The 21,949-nt window shown below is 39.9% G+C and overlaps 2 protein-coding genes across 2 annotated transcripts in view; one reads left to right on the forward strand and one right to left on the reverse strand.

Annotated features, from left to right (window-relative positions):
- The window catches only part of LOC128382331 (polycystic kidney disease 1 like 1), a 34,257-nt gene that overhangs the window by 4,102 nt on the left and 8,206 nt on the right, over window positions 1-21,949 (reverse strand). Inside the window, exons 9-46 of the mRNA XM_053342331.1 lie at window positions 20,199-21,378; window positions 19,675-19,843; window positions 18,937-19,176; window positions 18,658-18,790; window positions 18,378-18,581; window positions 17,825-18,006; window positions 17,536-17,739; window positions 17,261-17,424; window positions 16,922-17,179; window positions 16,544-16,747; window positions 12,896-12,961; window positions 12,634-12,813; window positions 12,470-12,547; window positions 11,841-11,983; window positions 11,261-11,381; window positions 11,012-11,141; window positions 10,504-10,696; window positions 10,308-10,364; window positions 9,848-10,213; window positions 9,502-9,732; window positions 9,310-9,423; window positions 8,939-9,087; window positions 8,760-8,860; window positions 8,176-8,374; window positions 7,953-8,036; window positions 7,578-7,785; window positions 3,138-3,244; window positions 2,895-2,994; window positions 2,682-2,810; window positions 2,395-2,568; window positions 2,115-2,301; window positions 1,865-1,953; window positions 1,356-1,774; window positions 1,124-1,208; window positions 841-1,026; window positions 641-759; window positions 441-551; window positions 223-331 (exon numbers count right to left, since the gene is read on the reverse strand). Coding sequence (XP_053198306.1) covers window positions 223-331; window positions 441-551; window positions 641-759; window positions 841-1,026; window positions 1,124-1,208; window positions 1,356-1,774; window positions 1,865-1,953; window positions 2,115-2,301; window positions 2,395-2,568; window positions 2,682-2,810; window positions 2,895-2,994; window positions 3,138-3,244; window positions 7,578-7,785; window positions 7,953-8,036; window positions 8,176-8,374; window positions 8,760-8,860; window positions 8,939-9,087; window positions 9,310-9,423; window positions 9,502-9,732; window positions 9,848-10,213; window positions 10,308-10,364; window positions 10,504-10,696; window positions 11,012-11,141; window positions 11,261-11,381; window positions 11,841-11,983; window positions 12,470-12,547; window positions 12,634-12,813; window positions 12,896-12,961; window positions 16,544-16,747; window positions 16,922-17,179; window positions 17,261-17,424; window positions 17,536-17,739; window positions 17,825-18,006; window positions 18,378-18,581; window positions 18,658-18,790; window positions 18,937-19,176; window positions 19,675-19,843; window positions 20,199-21,378 — 7,173 coding nt within the window. The remainder of the gene's footprint in view (window positions 1-222; window positions 332-440; window positions 552-640; window positions 760-840; window positions 1,027-1,123; window positions 1,209-1,355; window positions 1,775-1,864; window positions 1,954-2,114; window positions 2,302-2,394; window positions 2,569-2,681; window positions 2,811-2,894; window positions 2,995-3,137; window positions 3,245-7,577; window positions 7,786-7,952; window positions 8,037-8,175; window positions 8,375-8,759; window positions 8,861-8,938; window positions 9,088-9,309; window positions 9,424-9,501; window positions 9,733-9,847; window positions 10,214-10,307; window positions 10,365-10,503; window positions 10,697-11,011; window positions 11,142-11,260; window positions 11,382-11,840; window positions 11,984-12,469; window positions 12,548-12,633; window positions 12,814-12,895; window positions 12,962-16,543; window positions 16,748-16,921; window positions 17,180-17,260; window positions 17,425-17,535; window positions 17,740-17,824; window positions 18,007-18,377; window positions 18,582-18,657; window positions 18,791-18,936; window positions 19,177-19,674; window positions 19,844-20,198; window positions 21,379-21,949) is intronic.
- On the forward strand, window positions 4,282-7,209 carry LOC128382429 (heavy metal-binding protein HIP-like). The gene is made up of 9 exons (XM_053342416.1): window positions 4,282-4,715; window positions 4,799-4,840; window positions 4,928-4,990; window positions 5,270-5,332; window positions 5,530-5,592; window positions 5,840-5,881; window positions 5,955-6,017; window positions 6,221-6,349; window positions 6,876-7,209. The coding sequence occupies exons 1-9, from the start codon at window positions 4,448-4,450 to the stop codon at window positions 7,157-7,159; spliced, it is 1,017 nt and encodes a 338-aa protein (XP_053198391.1). The 5' UTR covers window positions 4,282-4,447; the 3' UTR covers window positions 7,160-7,209.

Consider the following 21,949-nt stretch of genomic DNA (forward strand, 5'->3'; position numbering starts at 1 on the left):
GTCACGAAAAAGGTAAAAAATAGTTTCATTATATATGGTGAAAGTGTCCAGGAGACTTGCACATAGTCAAGTTTAGTAATTTAAAAAATTTTTTTATTGCATAACAATCTTTGACAGAGTGAGAACTTTCATTTAAAATTTCAGGATTAATGGAAATTGAGCGTATCTTAGACATTTTCATGTAGTTCTGAATCTCTGCACAGCCCTTTATTAATAGTTTACCTTAGTTGTGGCTGATGAATTCTTGTACAGTGAGTTAAGCAGACTGCTCTGTGTCCACCTCCACCAGTCCTCATGCTTTTGTATAGAAATGAAGTCATTATCCTGGCCGCTACTGAAAGAAATAAAAATATATTTAAAAAATATAATTGATAAGTGCTTGTAGTGTGTTTGTGAAAGATGGCAAGTTAGACTGCATGTGTGTGTGTGTATGCATTTACCCTAGAAGCTGTTTTCTGACAGCTTTATTGAGGTGATAATGGTCACTGAATGAGCTGCCAAAGGTTATACACAGCATGAAGAAAAGCATGGAGACGCAGACACACAAATCCCTGGATGGCAAAGAGAAAGAGATGATTCCTCCCACATTTACACACAAAGAGGTGCACAAATAAACACAGAAACACACGCATGCACACACCTGAGGCTTTTATGGATGAGAGTCTCTCTTCTTTTCCTCCGACGAGTCCTCCTCAGCTCTGCTGGAGTCAGCGGACGCACAAGACGTAGGTACCTGGCTCGCTGACGAGCTCCAAGAAGCTGTCAATCAGAAATAAATGACTTGGTGTTCTAATAGAGTAAATTGGAACAGGTTAAAATGAGATAAAATGTTGCTATCACCTTTTTGAGATATGAACATCCTTCCTGAGGTAAAGCAGATGGCTTGAACTGCTCTTCTGGTCGATTAGCACCATTGTGGTCTGACAGTATAGAAGTCTCTATCTCAAAGTCTGTGATACTTGAGAAACTGTGAAAGTCGGGTCTTCTTCTGTACCAAAGGGAGACAGTTACTGCTACTGCAAGTATCTGGAAAAGAAAAAGGACAATTGCAAAGCTAATTGTATTTTGTTGGTTATTTCAAATGAAGATTAGGGATTAAAATACAAAGCAGATATAATTTTACCACAGCTGGCTGGATTAAGAAGATGCAAGACAACAAGGAGAAGAAAAGGGAGTGTATCCAAAGCAGGACCTTGCTGCTGCTGAACCTGACGAATGAAAACACATGTTCATAAATGTTACAATGACACAGCATGACCCAGGTTATATTAACAAGAAAGACATGTAACAATAAGTTAATACATTGATTGAGTGTGCATTCTTCATACAGTTTCACAATCATTCATTTCCACTACCTCAGTCCCAGCACCACAGAGAGCACCAGACAGGAGAGGGACAACAGCAGACACAGTGCCCAGGCCAGATAGTGACACCACTGCAATGCTGATCTGACTCGTCTCCCTCTCAGAGTGTCGGTGATGTGGGAACAGCTGTTGTGTTTGTACCACGCTGCCTGGTGAAGCTGGTCATTTTCCAGGCCACTGTTGGATGGATCTTTATCCCTCGTAAAAGACAAACGATCTTCCTGGTTTCCATGAAGCATGCTGCTCTTGCTACCATGACCCAACTCTTGATCAGCCTTGTTTCCGTCTGTTATCAGAAATGAGTTTTGAAGTGCTGGTCCTGTACTGCTCTCAACTTCCAGAGCATCCTCCGTCCTTATGACCACATCTGTTTGGATCACAGACTTCTCATTTGACAGCAAGTCTGTACCCTACAGCAAAAATGAATGAGGATGAAGAAATGCTATGAGGGCAAGGACCAAGAGAAGAGGAAAAACAAAAAGAGTTGCACAAAGTGTAACCTGGGGTTTCTTCCTCCAGGCTTCCTGCGCCCACTGCTGAATGCTGCTCCAAGAGGGCTCAAATATACTGTTGTTCACTGAGAGGGCATCTGTAGGACAATGAAACAGGATAATGAACAAGTAAGGAGACAAGAAAATAAAGGAGAAAACTAATGCAAAACAATTAAGTAAGAAACAGGATTAATGCATAAAGAAACAGAGTCACATGACCAGATGGTAATTCAGTGTCACACACATGAGAAATTCTCACCATCAAAACAGCCATTGTCAGTGTTTCTGCCCTTTGTGTGTTGGACCCCTGACCCTATCAGCTTGACCTCACGCAGTCGGAACAGGAAGGACATTACTGTTGCTGCTGGCAATACTGCCACCACACTTAATACCCCCGTTGTCACGGAAACAGCTGATACATCAATCATGCCCACCTCCAATGGAAACTACAAACAAAGGATTAGGAACCACAGCTTTATAGTGACAATTCTCATGCACTGTCAATCTGAAACCATGACATTTTCTTTTTGTAAACCAACCTGCTCATCCATTTCGGATATGATTACTGCACTGACACACGCATAACCCAACAACAGCAGCAGGCACATGCTAAGTCTTTGCGTGCGTGTGAACGAGCCAGGGCAGGGGCAACTGTACACAGACATCCACATGTGGAAGTCAGCCAAGTAGTCAGATAACTTCAGGCACAGCATCTGCAAGCAAGCAGGTGGAGACCCAGGGTCACATGAGAGAAGAGATTAAAAGATGTTTTCATATGCGTGTCCGTGTGTGTGAGTGTGTGCGTGCGTGTGTATGTGTGTTGTACCTTAGCAAAGCCTATTCCATGGGTACAAACACGTAGCATTCGCTCCACCTGGCCATCACCTTTGCTCACAGCCAACCAGCACTGATTGACAAAGAGCCAGGTGCGGCCTTTCACGTGGCCTCTGATCACCTTTATTGAAAGTAGACAAACAAAACATGTTGATGGTCGAGTTTAAAGTGGAAACAGCACGTCCACAAAACAGGCAGACTTTACCTCAGATACTTCCACCAGTTTGAGGTACCAGTTTGGGGAGGGTCCTGAGTTGTCATGCCAGATGTGAACCCCCCACACTGCACCCAGGCTGTCTGCTGCACTGTGGTGTCAAACACAGACAATCCAATGAACAAGGAGTTTATGAATGATTTTTTAAAACTACTGTATATATTATGTGATATAATAGTAGAATATGTAGGAAATTAAAAATATACGCCTTTTTTTGAGATATTTGGATGTTACCTGAGTATGAACGTGGCTTGAGAGTTCCTCCCGAATAGATTGCATCCTGGGACTTGTAGTTCTCTTGTCTCCGAGAACCTGTCTTTACCATACAGCACTATGTAGACCTGTAAAACACATAAAGGCAGTTCGCTAGACACAAATTTCAGTATGTGTACCATGTGCTGGACTAAGGATAGTTTAGTAGCAATAACACATTATTCTGTATTTTATAATCTACTCAGTGTCGAAGGTCCTTTAGCCTTAAATTTGTATATATATATATATATATATATATATATATATATATATATATATATATATATATATATATATATATATGTATATGTATATAAAAAATAAAGAGACAGGAGAGGTTGCTTAATAGTAAGAATTAAGACAGCTCTGACCCCTCACTGGTTTCTCCTCTGGTTCAGGTATCTTCACAGCTCCAGTCAGAGGAGCCTACTATTACAGATTCACCATATGGAACAGCTGTACTTCAGCTTGGATGGGTGCTAATCTCTATCTTAATAGCAAGAGAATGAAGTGGAGTTCTGACTACAGTGATTGTGTCTATGTCACTGTGTCTAATGCTTTAATTCTTCATCTTGAAAAAGGGGGACGTGATCTACCTGACTCCATTCTGGTTTTCCCTCTGTGAGTGCAGCTATGATGTACTCGCTAATTATACACAGTTGCACAATTGCTCTGTTAAAAAATATAAGCACTCATGAAATCCAAATAACTTGTCTATATGTGTTTTTTGCTGGTTAGATGAACAAGACTCTACAAAGCATATGATTCTCACTTGAAATATCAATACAGTTTGCACACTTTATAAAAGTTAAACCCAAAAACTATAGTGACACTGTGTGGATCCATCTATGCACCCTATAGCTTCAAACAGTGCAGCAGAGTCTTTATATGTGTTTAGTGCCTGTTTTTTGTTGTGTTGGCTTTTGCAATAAAATCTTTAAAATATAAATATATAGCCCTTTATAACCTGTTAAAGTAAGTCTCCAAGTCTGGGAAACAAACAAATGCACCCTTATGAAAAATAAAAGACTGATATTGCTCCTATCAACTCATTACACTATAAACTTTCACTACAAATTATTTTAAAAGAACATAGAAAGAGAATCATTCTAACTAGTTATTTTCTTTAAATCAGCTCAGTGTTCAAGTTTCTTTGGTGTTATTTTTACATTCGTTATCTAAAGACACCTGTTTAATTCTCATACAGCAGTTCAGTGACCTGTTTTACGTGTATATAAAGATAGGAACTGAGTCAGACTGCATCTTGCTGTCTAAAGAGGTGATATTTCACAATGAGGCGTGCTGCAGCTTTTCTGGCGTTACTGCTCTGTCTGTACTGGACAAGGGCTCAGGGTGAGAGTGGAGGGGTGACAGGGAATGATATCACTCAGACGGAGGTTCAGTCTGAGATCCTGGGTGTCAAAGCAACCAATGATCAGACCAACATCACCCCTGATATCTGGGCTGAGCTGAAGGAGCTGAGAGACATGGCCATTGAACACAGTGTGGAGCTGAGGAACAGCAAGAGCAAGATGGAGAAGCTGGAGCTGGAGAATACAGGTTCATTCACATAGTGATCAACACATTCATGTAATGTTCACATAAACATTATTTTTAGGAGTCATTTACTATTTCTATTCCAGCCATACAGGCCAGACTGACAGCCAGCGAAAGCAGAAATGCAGGTAGATATTCATAAATTGATAAAATATTTAATTAATTTATGTTTATGATTCTTTAATGATTTACATTAATGTTAAATGTGTTGACAGTGTTGGAGGAAAGAATGAGCTCCAGTGAAAACGAGGTGGTAAAGCTCCAGATACAGAATGCAGGTACTTGGCAAAATACACAGCTGCCAGCTTTTAGGTACACATACAGTTATTTCAAGGTCTAATTATGTAGTTTATCTCCTTTGAAATACTTTAAATGTATTCACAGTATTGGAGGCTAAAATGAACACCAGTGAAAATGTGGTCAAGGAGCTTCAGAGAGAGAACACAGGTAAGCTTAAGATAAAGTGTGAAAATGACACTGAATATATTATGTTAGCAATGACAAAATATCAACAGAGATTAAAATAAAGGTAAGTTTCATTAATAACATTTTTGCAGTTTTGGAAGCTAGATTGAGCACCAGTGAAAATGAGGTGGAGGAACTCAAGAGAGAGAATACAAGTAATCAACAAAAAGAGATAAAAAGCTGAAATGTTATGTTATCAATGAAAACATATTGATTAAAGTGAAATTCATGCTGAACTTTTTGGTGTAAAATTTTAAATGTATTTACAGTTTTGGAAGCATGACTACACAACAGTCAAAGATATGCATTTGGACAAAATTATATCTTAAAACTAATTTAAATATGTTGACAGTGTTGGAGGCCAGAATGAGCACCAGTGAAAAAGAGGTGGAGGAACTCAAGAGGGAGAACACAGGTAAACTACAACAATCAATAAAATGTAAAAACATTTGTTTTTTACTGTATACTAGCAATAAGAATGCATTTATTTGATATTAAGGTGGTTCATGATGAACTTTTGCCGGTTTTAAATTACCAAAGTGACTGAAGACAAGTCAAAAGATATTCACCTATTATTTAGCAGCGATGAGTTCAATATGAGATTTTAAATCTGCTTGCTGATCAAATATTAATCTGATTATTGATTTCGCCTTCTATTGCAGATCTTCTAGCCAGAGTAACAGCGTGTGAAAATAAAAGCAAAGGTCAGTCACGATAGTGATCATGTTAAAACCTTAACATACTTCACAATAATATTAATGTTAAATGTGTTGACAGTGTTAGAGGCCAGAATGAGCTCCAGTGAAAACGAGGTAGAGGAGCTGAAGAGAGAAAATGCAGGTAAACTGCTTGTATCAATATCAAAGAGTCAAAATGTCATATTATTGAAGCAGTTAGAAACATAACAGTAAATTGAAGGTCATCCTCTGTGCAGCAGGATGCAGAGTGACATTAATACATAAATCAGGCAGAAGAGACATTTTTCAGCTGTTACTGATGTGAGAGGAAAATATTCTCACTGTGTTTCTTTCACATTCACACAGACCGACCAAAGGTGGCGTTTTCTGTTGCCCTTACTGACGAAGGCGCAGTTGGACCCTTCAGTACTGACAGCACACTTAAGTTCAGTAAAATTATCACCAACATTGGCCAGGCTTATAGCCCGATTACAGGTACTTAGATCTTTCACCTGCTCACACTCACCTCATTTAAGTTATTAGATGGTCTTTTAGATTTATCAACCAATTTGTCATCTCTTAGGAATTGCCCTTTCATGCATACTTTCTATCGCACCCCTAGATGTCCAATAGGAGAATATCTCCTTTAAACCTTTAAATTGCCTATTTTGCCATTTTTCACACTTTAGTACCTATGTTTGTATTTCTTATTTTCTTAGTTGGCTAGCTGTGGAACTAACCCTAACCCTAACCCTAACCCTATACTGGGATACACATGATGCCATACTTTACACATGTTTTAAAACATTATTTAGCTATTTCTACTCATTTTGATGAATTACTTCTGTGAAAGCTTTGACAGTTTAATAGTGTTTTGATAGTGTTTTCACTGAACTGACTCCTTGATCAGTTCTCTAACAGTCCATCATACACAGATTTGGCAACAAATTGCTCAACACTTAGACATGCATATGAAACCTGACAACAGCAATTAAATGAATAATTTCCTATTTTGTTGCAGGTATCTTTACAGCACCAGTCAGAGGAGCCTACTACTTCAGATTCAATGGGTTTGAAACACGGGAATCAATTATAATAGGTATTGGACTGTATCACAATGACAAGAGGATTACTCTTAGTTATGATACAGATGATGACATTGGTCATGTCACTGTGTCTAATGCATTTGTTCTTGAACTGGAAAAGGGAGATGTGATCTACATGGTCCTCATCTCAACCTGTGGTGTTTATGATGATCGCAATAATCGTACCACTTTTAGCGGATTCCTACTTTATGCTCTGTGATGTCAGCTGTAAAAACACCCACAGTTGAGTCAAGTATCAAAATTACTCTATTAAAAAATATGAAATCCAAGTAATCTGTTTGTGTATGTGTGTGTGTATTTTTGTAAGGTTACATGAACAAGACAGGATGAAAAAGTAATCTGCTGACAATATCAAACAACCTCTCCACAAATGCTTTATACAACTTGTGTTGTAGCACAACAATATTCTTTGACTCCATACACATTATAAAGAGGGAGCACAGCAAAAATATTCCAGTATCAAAGTACTGTGAAAGTCATTTTGATAAGACAGCAGTATCCAAATGACCACCCATATCATCACTGATCAGTCTGATCAAGAACCATATGTCAGTTTAAATAAGTTTAAACCAGTGTGATCAACACTGCTGGTCTGAAGTAACAAATAACAGCCTTACCTTTGCACTCATACTGGCTGCAGAGCAGAGACCGGTGTGGATGGTCACAGCATAGAGGTATGGATCACATGGAGAGTTGTCAGTAAGGTAGTGGACTTTCTGATTCTCCTTGGAGATGACATCGGCTCTCCTACACACCAACAACCCCGCAATGTACAGGCACACACACAGTACCAGCACACAGAGCACTGTCAGATCACTGGACACACTGGGAGGGGGGAGAAAGGAGGCAGAGGAGGGTGTTATTTTTTCATTGAACGATCATAAACACACTGAATGATGTCTGTGTCCTGGCTGGTGCTAATAAATAGGTCCAAATTACTGCTACAGTTAAAGTGACAGTGCTCTTTTTAAGCCTCAGTAGGATGAGTTCACCTTAGGAACGGGTCCAGATCAGCTGTGTCATGACTGCTCTGGATCTGCTGCTTCACCACAGTCAACGGTCTCAACTGGTGACAACTGAGAGAAACACAAAATTCCCAGAAATATGAGGGGATTCATTCCGTAGATCTTCACAATCTTTTTTTTTTTTTTTGGCAGTTTGTGTGGATGATTTAGTGTCTGTGCATACACATAAGTCCATTAACTCCTGTCTCACCTGCAGTTGACTGCAGTGTTTCTGTCTTCTTGCTGTGTTCTGCAGCCAAGGTGTGTCCATGCCCTCTGGTGGTCGTCCCAGGACAAACACAGTCTGCTGTCCACTGTGAGACTGTAGTTGACCTGGCTGCTCAGATGATGGTGTCTCGGTGGCTTCGCAAAGTCAGCGTTCAGCAAGGCCAAGTAATAAACACCTGGAGCTAGAAATGTTTCTGATTTAAAAAATATTCACTGAAATTATATGTGAAGTGTCAAAACAAGTACATCTCCTGAGATACTTATTGCAAATTATGAGCATTGCCTTGGCAACTAAAGTGACTGTCAAATGGTGAATAATAATCAGCTTTCACTAATATAATCACCACACACTTTCTATGTTGGACCCATATTTTAGACACAGATAATAAAGTATTTTTTACAAATTATGAGGAAATGCAACAAAACAATAATGCAACACATTTTCTATGTTGTCAATGTCTGCCACAAATACAGAGGAAAATAAGATTGAACTTTATTAATGGATGATGAGTCTGATACATACTTTATAGAATGAGCAGAAAATGTAGTGACCAAAACAAATCTTACTATGGAGGTAGGACGGTGGCAGAGTGATGCGAGTACTGTTGGTCTCCCACTGGTGAATCCTGTGCAGATGGTGCATGCTGGGAGTCGGCCTCTCAAACATACTTGTACAACAGAGAGTCATGGTTTAGCTTTGCGGCACATACAGTAGATTGATCATGTTGTCTTTAGTGCATAACTACCTGAAGAGCAGCATGATTGGAAACGTCTTGTTGGGTGGCGGCGCAAACACCACACTCAACTGTATTGCTTGCTGCAAGTGCTCCTGGGTAATGTTGAAGCTGTGATAGTTGATCTGGCTGCGCAGGAGGACAAAGTCACGCACAGAGCTCTCCTAAAGCATAGATGTGATCACATGTTACTGCAGTTACTCATTCAAAACATTTCCCCTGGAGAGCTCATACAATTAAATCTACTGGTACTAATCTACCATCTACTTAAAATTAATCCCCAATTTCATTGATAAGTAGCATTTTTTAAAGTTGCTCATCAGTGACTTTTATGACTGAGTTAACTTGCTGAAAACAACAAGAAAGAAGAAGTAGCAACATACGTTTCTTGGTGATTGCTGCAGCTCAATGTTGATTGGCTGAAGAAGGGTTCGAACAGGAATTCTTCTCCTCGTGCTGCATTCATACAGACTCAGATCAACCACTGGTCCACTCACCTGGAAATCAGCAGAGGATAATGAGAAAAATGCCTCACCTTTAATAATTCAAGTGTCAACATATCATGCCAGTCTCACCTTTCCAGGATAGCGGGCCCAGCTGATAGGGCTCTGGGTGAGCTCAGTGAGCAGGCTGAGCACACACGGTCGACGCTGTCTGCTCTCAGTGTCTCCTCTGCGACCAGCAAACAGGAGCTGGATGAGGGAGGGAGGCATGTAGAAGGTGGTTGCGCCACTGCTGATGACTGTGGAGGTTTGGTTTTGGTTTGTAACATAAAAGGACATGAGACCGGTGATGACTCTATGCTCCTGGATTTTAGAGAACAAGATGTACCTCTGAGAAAAGAGACAACTGATGTCAGTCGAAAGATAAATGGAAGTGCAAAACAAATTGATGAGTGTGAGGAGACATGTTTTTTCTCACCAGCATCAGATCTGAAGCAGTCTGCAGAACATCATCTACATGCTGTACCGCCTGCTTTATTGAAATAGATGTTTTAATAAAAACACCGCTGGATGAGTCTGATATGCAGCCATTCAGAGCACCTACAGCATTTCTTATTTTTTCACCAGTAAGTGAGTCTGATTCCAATTCTTGTGTAACATCAGCACTGTTGGTTGTGAAGTCATAACTGTTGACAGCCACCTGCAGGCTGTATGAGAGCAGAGTGAACACGATGTTCAGTGTCTTCTGGTCCAGATGGTAGCGGACTGGAACAGTGGACTCTGAAAAGTGCTCTGAGATGGCATGAACATGGGCCATCACACGTCTGGCACTCACTAATGTCACCTAAGAAAGATAAAGCAAGTGTGAGAAACAATGTTCATCTATCTGCATCTGTTTGCCAATGAAAGTCCATGAAAGAAGGCAACCATTCACCTACCTGGCTAGTAACTTGTAAAAGGTCTTTAAGAATGCTGATGCTGTCTACCATTGATGCCTAGGATTAAATTACATGTCATCAAAATGCTTTAAAAGTTGGATACATTTTTTAACAGAGAGGTATGGAGGGTGAGAGGTGCTTAAAGAGAACATTTGAGGGGACTGAATGAATGTCAGTCATGAATAAATGTGTGCACCTGTTCGCTGCTCTCAAGTTCACACACTATGCAAATGAGTATGTTGCGTGTGCGTCTCTGTGCATGTGTGTTGGCCTCTGTGTCCTTGCTGAGTCTGTTTAGGATGCTGGAGATGAGACTAACGTAGTTACGGATCTCTGCACTGTTCCCAAGCCGGACCATAGCTGACAGGTTCTTCAGACCTGACTCTGAACTGTAGAGAGAGAAAAGCTAGTAATACAACAGTACAAAATATTGACAAATTGACAAATAATGACAGGTGACTTGCACAAATGCCTAAATGAGGGTTAAAAGCACCATGTTCTGACTGTTTACTGAACTGTTTACTGTACAAAACTGTCTGTACATCACAACATGTACTTATGGTATCTGCATGGCAGTAGGTTTCCGCAATCATCCAGTATTTGCTGTACCTCTGACTGCTTTGTAGGGAACACCTTCAACAGAGCTGTGAAACGTGACCCTAATGCTCATGTAATGTGATGACATAGTGATTGGTGAGTCTTACAGCTCCAGATCAGGATCATGATGGGGTGAAAAACTGTCTCTGAGGAGGCTTGGCTGGACTTGGACGGTGACAGGACAGGGTTTAGTGGTCGTTCCATACACGCTGCTTCTGATCTTTATGTAAATAGTTACTGTGGGAAAAATGGCAATCAATCACTCAGATAATCTGAGGGAAATGTCTGTGATAAAATGTTGTGATCATACATCTGTGTGGAATGTAATGGCCATAAATCAATGTCAGTTTGTTTACCTTTATAGCCGTCGCTGCGGTCTCCAGAGGGAAGGCTGAAGTAGTACTGGAAGTCTCTCCCATGGTACAATATCCTGGGAGGTCTGTTTCCGACACTGAAGCTGTACTCATACAGTAAGTCCTTCAGCACACACACACACACACACACGCACGCACGCACGCACGCACGCACGCACGCACGCACGCACGCACGCACACACACAGTGTGAGGGTTGACATAAAAGGAATCATGACAATAAATCAAAGCTGGAGAGAAAAAGTAGGAACATTTGTAACTTGTGATGGTCAGATTCCTAATCTGTGTTTACAGTATAGAAATATGAATTTTCCCTCTGCATGGGACAGTGAGTTAGTAAGTGTGATGTAGGGGGAAATACACATTTTAGCATGTCGTTAAGCAATGACAATACTACAGTAAATGGAAATTTAGCTCCCTTCAGCAACTAAGTACTAAAAATACATTAAAAAGTACTATCATTGGCTCCCACATAGTGGAACTGAGAGTCAAATTTCAGTGCTTGTTCATTTATTTATTTGTGTAAATGTGTGTGTGTGCGTGTGTGTGCAAAATGGGAGATACCTCTTTCCCTGATGTGCAGAAGATGCTAAAGTGTGTGTATAACTCCAACCCTTTGATCGGTTGCACCTGGCACGTCATTCCTTTTGGAGCAGGGTTGGTTTTTAAAAACATCTGAGTCCGGCCCAATAAACTACTTTTAGAGTCTGAGTATAAAAGATAAAACGGAACAACAGTATTAGTATCCAGATCCTCTCCTTCAATATTCCTTTGAAAAACAAATGATGGACTGACACAGAATCAATGCCAATGTCAACCTTTTTCAGGACAAGCAGAACATTACATTTTGCACTTAGAAAAGTCAAAAGTGAATAAAAGTTTTAAAGCACTATAGGACATATACATATACATCTAAGGAGGCTTCTGTGATGACTGCAGTCTTCCTTTGCTGGTGTTTTTTTAATTAACATTGACATAATCTCCAACAATGAATTTTAACATCATAGCTCCCTTTGTGTTAAGAAAGAGCTGTCTGGCCTGTCTTTCATGACTCATTTTGAACTTATTTCACAGCCGTAACAATGACCATAATCACCAAAATGTTAGGAGGTAGCCTATATTTGCACTTTTATGGGTTTGTTAATTGCCTGTTGCACTGTAGCAAAAATGTCAGTTATTGATCTAAAACTTACTGGCAGTGACCTCCAACATGTATCTACTCCCCGGTCTCAGACTGAAGGGTCTTAAACTGAGCAAAGAGGAGGAAATTCCTGTAAAGATAGACAGAGGGAGACAGGTGACTAAAAAGAAAAAGAGAGGAGAAATGTGTATTCGTAGAGTTTTCTGAATAATGTACCTGTGTAAGTGTAGGACTCAAACAGCCCTCTATCTACTAGGTCTCGAGGTAAGTCGAGCAAGGTTGGCTCCTGGATCACAACAGACGGCCTGGAATCCACCAGATTGCTCCCCTCATCAACAGGTGACACTGAATAAAACACTGCGTCATCTCCTGGACTGAAGGTCTCATCATCCACACCTAAAAATACATACAAGTTACTATATAACCTTTTACATATGTCACAATTTGCATATACTGTACACACACATACAATATGTACCTGTGTGTCTTCCTGCTGAGATTCCTGGGTCTCCCTCTTCTGTGCTCAGGAAGGGAACATCATAATCTAAATATATAAAAGCAGATTAACTTTATTGCACATTGTAGATTCACACTGAAAATATGCACATAAAAGAAGGTACTCATTTTATTAAGATCAGACACAAAAATTAAATGGATTAATTTCTAAATTTGACATGATATCACTTTGCTGTGTGTTGGTTACAGGTTAGAAAGCTAAGATTTAATAAATTGTGGTTCCTTATCTTTGATAAATAAAATGTTGTTAAACTTGTTGTAATTGATATTTTTATATTAACAATGGATGAAATTACTATGCGAGAGGAGTCACTGGGAGTGATGAAAACACAGAGAATTATGAACATGGCTTTTTGCCATCTTTCAGCTGACTGTTGTGGTTTTACTGACTACAACTACAACATTACTGTTTAACTCCAGTATTAATGTTCTTACAAGTGTAAAGTCAGTGTCAGTATAGTTCCAGGCTTCCAAGTACAGACAGACAAAGTTAGTGACAAGCTAAGAGCTTGTTTCTGCTGCCCCCAAGTGGCTAAAACAGGGATTACTGCAGGTATAAAAGTCCTCATACGTCCATGTTTTTACTAATTGTGCCGTATTACACATCTTCTTCGGACTATGTATATGTGCACTGACTGTGTTTGATCCACATTTCCCTAACACAATTTCCCATCAAACTTCAACCTGAACAGAGGTGCAATTAGCCAGAATGACTTGAGAACACCTGTGCATGTGTGCAGGGCTTTTAACGTCAATATTCAAAGACTAAATTCAATTTCAATTTGATTTTGACTGACTGCAGAAATAGGCTACTGAGAAATGGAGCACATTCATTCCCATTTTTCATTTAGGGAGAGTAAAGTTATGGTTTTGCAATTCCTTCTTTTAAATATATATATATTTTAAAATATAGGCTTATGTGTCACCGTACAATCCCTGCAATCAGGTGAAAAAAATTAAGCAGTCTATATCAATGATCATTTTACTAGGCTACTTTCAGCAAACAAGTAGTAAAAAATTCAACACTTTGGATTACCCCTTGAGTTGCTACAGTAGAAAGTTTGCTTAGCACAAATTAGTTAAAAGAGCTGGCTCTGTGACCGGAGCCAGCTTTGGACACACTGGAGGTGGTGGAGCGATGCACTGTGAAGATGTTCGAGGCCATCTTGAATTACCCGGATCACCAAAAAAACAGCAGTGGACGGCTCCTCTCTCTCCGTTGCAGGGCGGAGAGATTTAAAAGATCCTTTGCTCCTACAGCCATTGAAATTTAATTTTTAATATTAAAAAGTGACATAATTGGTTGACAGCTATGACGTAGGACGGCTGAGGGGGGCGTGGCCACGTCATCCCGCCGCCTGCCATTTTTTCTTAAAAAAAAAAGCATCTTTATTTAAACGAGTATAGCCTACCAGAGACATTATAATAAGAGCCTTAGAAGGACTTTGAGCCTACATCACGGTGTGTGAACGCAGCTTTTAAGAAACAATTTAAACATACCTGGGGTAATACGGATGGAATAAAAATAAGGAAAATAGACTAGTCTATTATATAAAAATCATGAAGAGCTTAAAAAACTTGTGTGTTTAAACAGTTAGCTACCACATGTGTAGTGTTGATATAAACTGTAAACTCAGGGAAATTTACTGTTGTTTTGCTAGAAAATGTGGATAACGCGATAAGCAACTTAATCAAACACAATTGCAAGGCAAGGTTACTATCGAATTCAGTGAAACCAAACAATACATTTTTCCAAAGTAAAGAAGGACTGGGACTGTTAAGCTAACAGGAGAATAGATGTGGAGCAGAAGGAGAGCTCTGACCTGTTGAAGCAGCTTTGGGCCCTGTCAGAGCTGGACCAATGGCGGGAAATACGGTGACCGGAAGAGTTTGCTCAATATGCTTAATCTCCAACATCAGATAAGGTGAGTGAGTCATATATAGCTTCTCTCTCTGAGTCTCTTTAGTCGCCGACTTCCTCTCTGACAGTTAAATGTTGCTTTGTGGCTGTTGTGTAAATATATCTCTTTAACAACGATGCAGTAGAGATGATATTGTGCTGCAGGTAGTTTGCCTGTTACGGTAAAGCTGTCGAAGAGTTGCAGTGAGCTGTATGGACTCACATGGAAAGTGCCTGACTCATTTTGAATTTTTCAATTTTGAATTGAGTGGTTCAGTCACCTGTCGATAAGGTGTGATTTGTGAATGAGTGTGCAGGAGGTCTGACTGCTTACTCATTTCTTCATTCTTGTTCGTTTTTAAGATGAGAATATTGAGTAGCTAATAAGCATGTCAGCTTTCTATTTTAGACATTTAGATAAGCCTGTGTAAGTCATATATTTCATACTTTTTGAAATGAATGTACACTCTTCGAACTGAATGTTTTTAGTGTTCAGTCTTTCTGTTCAGCACTGATCTGTACCGCAATCAGATTATACGTTTTGAGGTACTCAATAGGTAATATATACTATTTTTATATACTACTATTTTTTGCATTGAAAACATGTGTAAATCATGTTTTTGAAATTGGATTTCTTTAAAGAAACAACCTTTTCACTGCTCAAGGTTTTTTATTTTTGAAAGCAAATTGTTTTATTAGTAGGCTATATAAAATGTAATCCCTGGGTATGATTTGTTTATTGGTTTCTATAATTAAACAGGTTATGCTATTAATTATGTTGGTGTATGGTGTATAAATATCTTGTTCAATGTGCCCCTTTTTTTTTACACTTTGACACCTGCCCATCTAAAGGCACACCCTGCATTTTAACATAAGAACATAACACAATTTGAACATAAGAAAGTAGAGAGGGGTAGCCAACTAGTGTTAAAATAACACCACTATGTGGGTTGGCTTGTCAGATGTTCAGTGGTGGAAAGTGACCTATTTAGACTTCTAAAGACTATTTTGCTTTAGTTTCAGTTTTATTCTTCTTAACTCTACGGCGTGGTTTTACAGAAACGTCTAGTCGTTTACTAAAATGGCTCTTTTAAGTGTTGAGGAACGAAACTCAACTTCTGAGTTGTGTATTAAAATAGTTTTGATTTGAGATATTGCTTTTTAAAATGATCTGCTTTGTAGTTAGTTATAAATCATAATTATTTATTCCTATATAACATTACAACTACACCAGCTACTAGTGCTATTGACAATTTAAGTGTTTGTGCTTTGTTGCAGTTTTCACAGTTTTGAAGATGACCGTACCAGCTTTAATTATACAGATCATATTGCGATGTGTTGTAAAGCTTTTTTTATTCATATCAATTATCGTTGTTTAACCTTGAAGAGAGCCTATAATAACTTGCAACGTATTACCATTTTAGGCTAAATAATGTTTTTATAAATATAATTTCAAATGTGAAATAGCAATTCTCCTGATAATCATTTCCTATCCTGATATAACCAAGTATGAACTGTTCTTCATGCACTCTTTGTTTTCAGAGCACCCTCAATCTACCTAATCTAGACTAGTACAGGTGGCTGTTTCTTGACTTAATCCAAGTGTTTAGGTGGTGTAGAAATGCAGGACATGTGTTTCAAATTACAATTTTCCCCCCATGACTGCAGGTGTGACAGCCAAAGTTTCAGCTACATTTTTTTCTCCCTCACCCATTTGATCTCCCACTTTGCCACTCTCCAGCACAGGAAAAGAAAACTCCCAGTCAGTAGAAGTGTCTGAATCAATAGGAAATTCACTGACAATGTCATCCTGGACGCTACCACTGTCATGGGCATGTGGCAGGTATTCAGTGGAGGAGTACAGAAGCTCTAGATGGTCAATTTCTCCCATAGGATGATAAATGGGCTCCTCTCCTGGACATAAAGAGAATATGCTGTTAAATAATTCATAAACTCAGTTTTAATACAACAATGACCTTACATATTATTACTTCTTGTTGGTTTCCTTATTGATGTCCAGCAAACAAACACTTTGGGTCTGTGTGGGGAGTAAAAGGGAGATGTCAAGTTGAACATTTAATAACACACCGGCGATGTGTGATGTGTCTCTGTTCCTCGTTAATGCTGTCTCGCTGTCAGTCACACTCAAGTTTAGCTTTTCAGCTGCAGTTTCAGAAGCGTTCTCAGTCAGAGAGACAGTAGGGAAGGCTTGAACAGTATGAGTGTAATGTGGAGAATCTGCAGCAGGTGGATGCAGGGAGGAAGTCCCAGGAGTCTGAGGAGAAGTAGCAGGACCCTCAATGATGGTGGACGGAGCGCTGAGATCCACCGTGTAACAAAATGGGACTAGAATAGAACAGAAAAAGGGTATAATTTACTTAAAATATCTCTAAGAAATGAAACTCTGGCAATTCACAAGAGCTTTACCTTCTATGACAGGTTTGGACGAGGCGTTGACCCGGTACAGGCTCCAGGTGTACTGGGTGTGTTGTGGGGAAACATCACAGTCTTCACACAAGGCATTGATGGAGAAAGACTGATCCCAGTTCACCTGGTCTCCTCGGCACTGAGGGCAGTAAACTTCCAACTTTCTGGATTGACATACATTCAAGTCCATGTTATAAGTCAGTTCAGGTTCCAAATGGCAGTACAGTTATAGTCATTGGGAGATAGTGATATAGTTTTTGTTACATAGCTCATACCTATTTACATTTGGTGCAACTGTGACAAAGGTCTCTGTTGAAGCTGAATGTTCTCCACTGTTGATGGTGAGAGTGAACCGAAACTGGTCAAAGTTGTGTTTTAGGAAGCCAGCAGGAAATGTGAGCACAGAGGAGGAAGTGGTGACGTGTTGGTTGAAACAGGAGCCAGCGATGGAGCTGACTGGTTTACATCCCCAGCTGAAGCTAAGAAAAGAAAATGAAAAGAGTTAAGTTTGGATGCACATTTGAGTGCAGTCATAAGTTTGAATGCTGAGCAGTTTCTCTCTACCTGACTGGGCTCATGGGGAAGTCAGGGTTGTAAGATATCTGCCCGTCCAGCATTACCGCGGTGGTGTTTCTGTTGTTAATGAAAGTGTTGGTGCCGCCCTGAATGGCCGCCACAAGAGGGCTGGGTATCACTTGAACCCTCACACTGTAGTTACTGTACACCACACTGCCGACAACCTGAACCTGCAGAACAATGGCAGCTACAGAGTCAAATCACAATCACTCACCTGTAAAAATCCACAAAGAAATTTAACCTATGAGGAAAAATAAAGTTAAATATCACAGTGACTAAATTAGTTGTGGTTGTACATGAGCCAATTTACATTTTAGAGTATTTTCTTGTATCACACTTGATTTGTTTGGATTAAAACAAAATAGGATGGACTTTAAATATATTTCAGACTTCAGCGTTCTCTGCACCCTTTAATTAATTGAAAACATTCATTATGTTACTATGTGACAACCCACCAACAAAATATTGATAGTTTAAGGCTTTTAATTGTGAAGGAATCTCCTCTCTCCTCCATGCACAGCAGTGTTAGTTGACTACTTACCCTGGCTATGGCAGTGTAGGTGTCATATTGCAGGAGATGGCTCGGCAGTATGAGGCTCTGTCTGTGAGTGTTTATGAGAGGCAAAGGGAAAACCTGGCCTGCAGAGTCAAACAAGGTCCAGGTGTAGTGAAGACCTCCTGATATGTCACAGTCAAGCTCAGTCTCATAGGTCACTCCTAGACGGATAACCTCGTGTCTTCGTACCTAGGAGAGGAGATCTTTTAGTTTATACTCACCACACTGATGAGATGAAGGTGACAGTCCTGCTGGTAAAATATACCTGTAGTTTGAGAGGCCCCATGTTTTTGACAGGTGGAGGCTGACACGGCTGCTCCACAACAAAGATGTGGCTGCTCAGAGAGGCAGAGCTCACCAGGTTGGACACAGTCACCCCCACTCTGAACTCGCCGGTCCTGTGGAGAGAAACGCATAGACTGAATGTACACAAGCACATCAGTAAAGCAGATTCTTTCTTCGTTTCTAGAAACACCACACACATTTTAATTCAAACATAAAGTTAACGCCACATCAATATTACCAGTGAAACTTTCTCGCTCACCTGTGGAAGACGTGCTGCTCAGTGCTCTGTCCCCACCGTGTTGTTCCATCTCCGAAGCTCCACAGGAAAATGACATCAGTGCCCACGTTGACCCGGCAACTCACCGTCACCGTGTGGTTCTGCAGGACAGAGGCCTGGTGGACCAACCTGTTAAGCTTCACTGCTCTCTGGATGACCAGCGGGAACACTTCAGAGGTGATGGAGGTCCCACCAGCAGACACAACTACGACTACATCATACCTACATCAAAGAGATGAGGATTTGATTGGTGGTGTTGTCTCCATGATAATTTTGATGACTTATTCTCTTAAATATTAACAACAACCAAAATAATAAGACATTAAGAATTTATAAATGTATATTTAGGAATTTGATTTTTTTTAAACTGAACCCCTGCTCATATACCATTGAGTTTACACACATTACATCACAGTATCTTCTTTTTCTACATAAAATACACAGTAACATTTACAGTAATGGAAATGCACAAGCTTTTAAGTTTACTAGAACTATACACATAATTTATCCATTCATCCATTATTTATTTATTTATATATATTTTTCTATGGAAGTGTAACAAGATATTGATGATGATGATGAGACACAGTTATTAATTGGACAACGGCTTTAGTTAAAAAACAGGACATTTCTTATTACTGTGTAACATTTACATAGCATAATTTTAAAGTCTTGAAATAGCAGCTACACTATATTTCCGATATTTGTTTCTGTGTGTACCTCCCGGGAGCATAGTATCTTTTGGTGACAGTCTTTGACGTGGTTCTGGTGGATTTGGAGTCTCCAAAGTACCAGAGAAACTCCACAGGCTTCATTACATCAGCCACAGCCAGGAAGGTTATATCTGTGTTTGTGGGATAAGCTTGCTTTGCTGCATGAATCCTCACAGCTATAGGACAAAACAGATTGCATGGTTGATATGTTATATATATGCCACAGAAATGTAAACACTCTGAGACAAAGAGATGAAGAAATGCTGCTGTTTAAACATATTTTCAAGTAATATTGCCTCAAGAAAATGGTAAATATTAGAAAATGTGGGAGATACATTCTGAGCATTGATCTGGTTAATTATGCTGAAGCTTGCATTTTCATTAACAGTAATAAACAGTGCCACATTCAGATAAAAGCAGAGATGTAAAGCTAAGGCTTTATGTAACAAAGCAGCTGTATCAGATGAATGAATTAGAGAATATTTTTTCTGTCTATGTTTTGTATTCAGTGAGTGTCAGTTACTTCCTTACTGTTGTCAGTCAGGTTGTGAACAGGTCTTTGACTGGTGGCTGGTTGCCTGGTTGGATTCACTTGTGGTGACGGCTTCCGTTTCCCCTCAACACTCACTGTGACGTTCTTATTCTGAGAAGACACTCGATTCTCAGCTCGAAGCTCAACCACAACTGTCCCAGCGTGGTCAAAAAACAAAACCGCTGCTGCCTCCTCTGCTGCAGAGTAGTTGCTGTTTCTGTACAGTAGTGTTGCATTCACAAGCAGACACACAGTCATGTTTGACCCTGATGTGACGCCAAATAAAACCCAGTGTTTTTGATTTGTCGCCATCACATTCGGAACATTTAACAACAGCTCTCCGACTGGATCTTGAACCACTATGTGTTTGTGAAAGGAGGCCCAGCTGATTGGGTTAAATGCCTTAACTGTGACATTATACCTCCCTGCTATTGGAAGAGACACATTTATGTACCAGTTTTCAGTTGTTCTGTTAATCACAACAGCATCATCCAAACTAAAAATCCAAACCACTTTAGACTTCACACAGCTGACGACCTCCAGGCTGAATTCAGATTGTGTCGGGACAACTGACATCCAACTCCCAGAAGGCCTTGGGGCTCGTAAACGCTCATGCACCATCAAAGCTTGAGGTGGTAAAGTGGAGAGCAGCACTGATGAAGGATCAGCGGTGGAAAGCACAGAGGCTGTGAGGTGATACTGTCCTTCAGTGGTGGGGAGGCGGCAGTGAAGGTGGAGGTGCACATGGCAGTCGGAGCGGTTGGACGTGTGAAGGAGGTGCACAAGGATGAGGCAATTAGGGTGGGCATGGGATTGGGTGCCACCGTGACAACAGATGTTATTGTGATATTGATTGAGATTGTGATTACAGTTGATGTTTCCATGGTTACTGTTGCCTAAGTTGTGATCATTACTGATTTCATGCTTGGTAGTTTTTCTTATGTGATTCTCAGCTTTATTAATGTTGGCGGTGTTGTCGCTGATGTTTTCATTGCAATTAGTGAAGTCGCTTCTGACATCATCGTTGCGGCCGTTGTCTGCGTTCAGCGTGAGGTTGAGAAGAAGAAGGTGCTTCATGGTGGTGAGCAGCTCCACCTCTACAGAAATGGCCTCTCCTGCACTCAGCTGATTCCCAGATACACTCACTCGTAAGTCAGAGACGGCAAGACGCACAACCACCTGCACACCCACAACACACACAAATGTGAAATTAAAGGATAAGTCTGGTTATATTTTCCATTTTTCTACATATCACACCCCATTAAAATACCAAATAAATACCATTTAAAAATTCCCAAATCAACAAAGAATTGATAATACTAAGAAGTGTTGTCTGTGTAGCCGATTAAAAATACATTGCATCACATGTTTCCATAGTTAAGATGAAAATAGATGCTGTAGTTTGTTTCAACCGTCCCACATACCCTGTCCCTGCTATAACGCACCAAATGTGTATCAATCCACAGAAAATAGTTCCTAACAAACACAGTATTTACTCCTGTTTTGGTAATGTTTGCAGAAATCTACAGTGCTCAGTTGTTCGAGGAAAAGATTGTGCTTTTTATTTTTAAAAGTGAAACTATAAATTTTTTTTAATGATCTTTCATGTTCTGTAGGAACTGCCGGGCTTGAGGCTGTGAGCCAGAGACAGACAGGGGAAGTCGTAAAGTACAGAGAGACAGATGGAAATATGCTAGTAGCTAAATCTGGCACAGTACATGTCTTCTCCTTATGTGAGATTGATGTATTT

Source organism: Scomber japonicus, chromosome 21 (assembly GCF_027409825.1).
Source record: "Scomber japonicus isolate fScoJap1 chromosome 21, fScoJap1.pri, whole genome shotgun sequence".
In the NCBI taxonomy this organism is placed as follows: Eukaryota; Metazoa; Chordata; class Actinopteri; order Scombriformes; family Scombridae; genus Scomber; species Scomber japonicus.

Excerpts from the sequence above, each read along its gene's own strand:
- LOC128382429 (XM_053342416.1), top strand. The coding sequence starts at position 4,448 with ATGAGGCGTGCTGCAGCTTTTCTGGCGTTACTGCTCTGTCTGTACTGG. Across the intron at positions 4,716-4,798 it reads GCTGGAGCTGGAGAATACAG|CCATACAGGCCAGACTGACA; the intron begins GTTCATTCACAT and ends TTTCTATTCCAG. Across the intron at positions 5,882-5,954 it reads GTGTGAAAATAAAAGCAAAG|TGTTAGAGGCCAGAATGAGC; the intron begins GTCAGTCACGAT and ends ATGTGTTGACAG.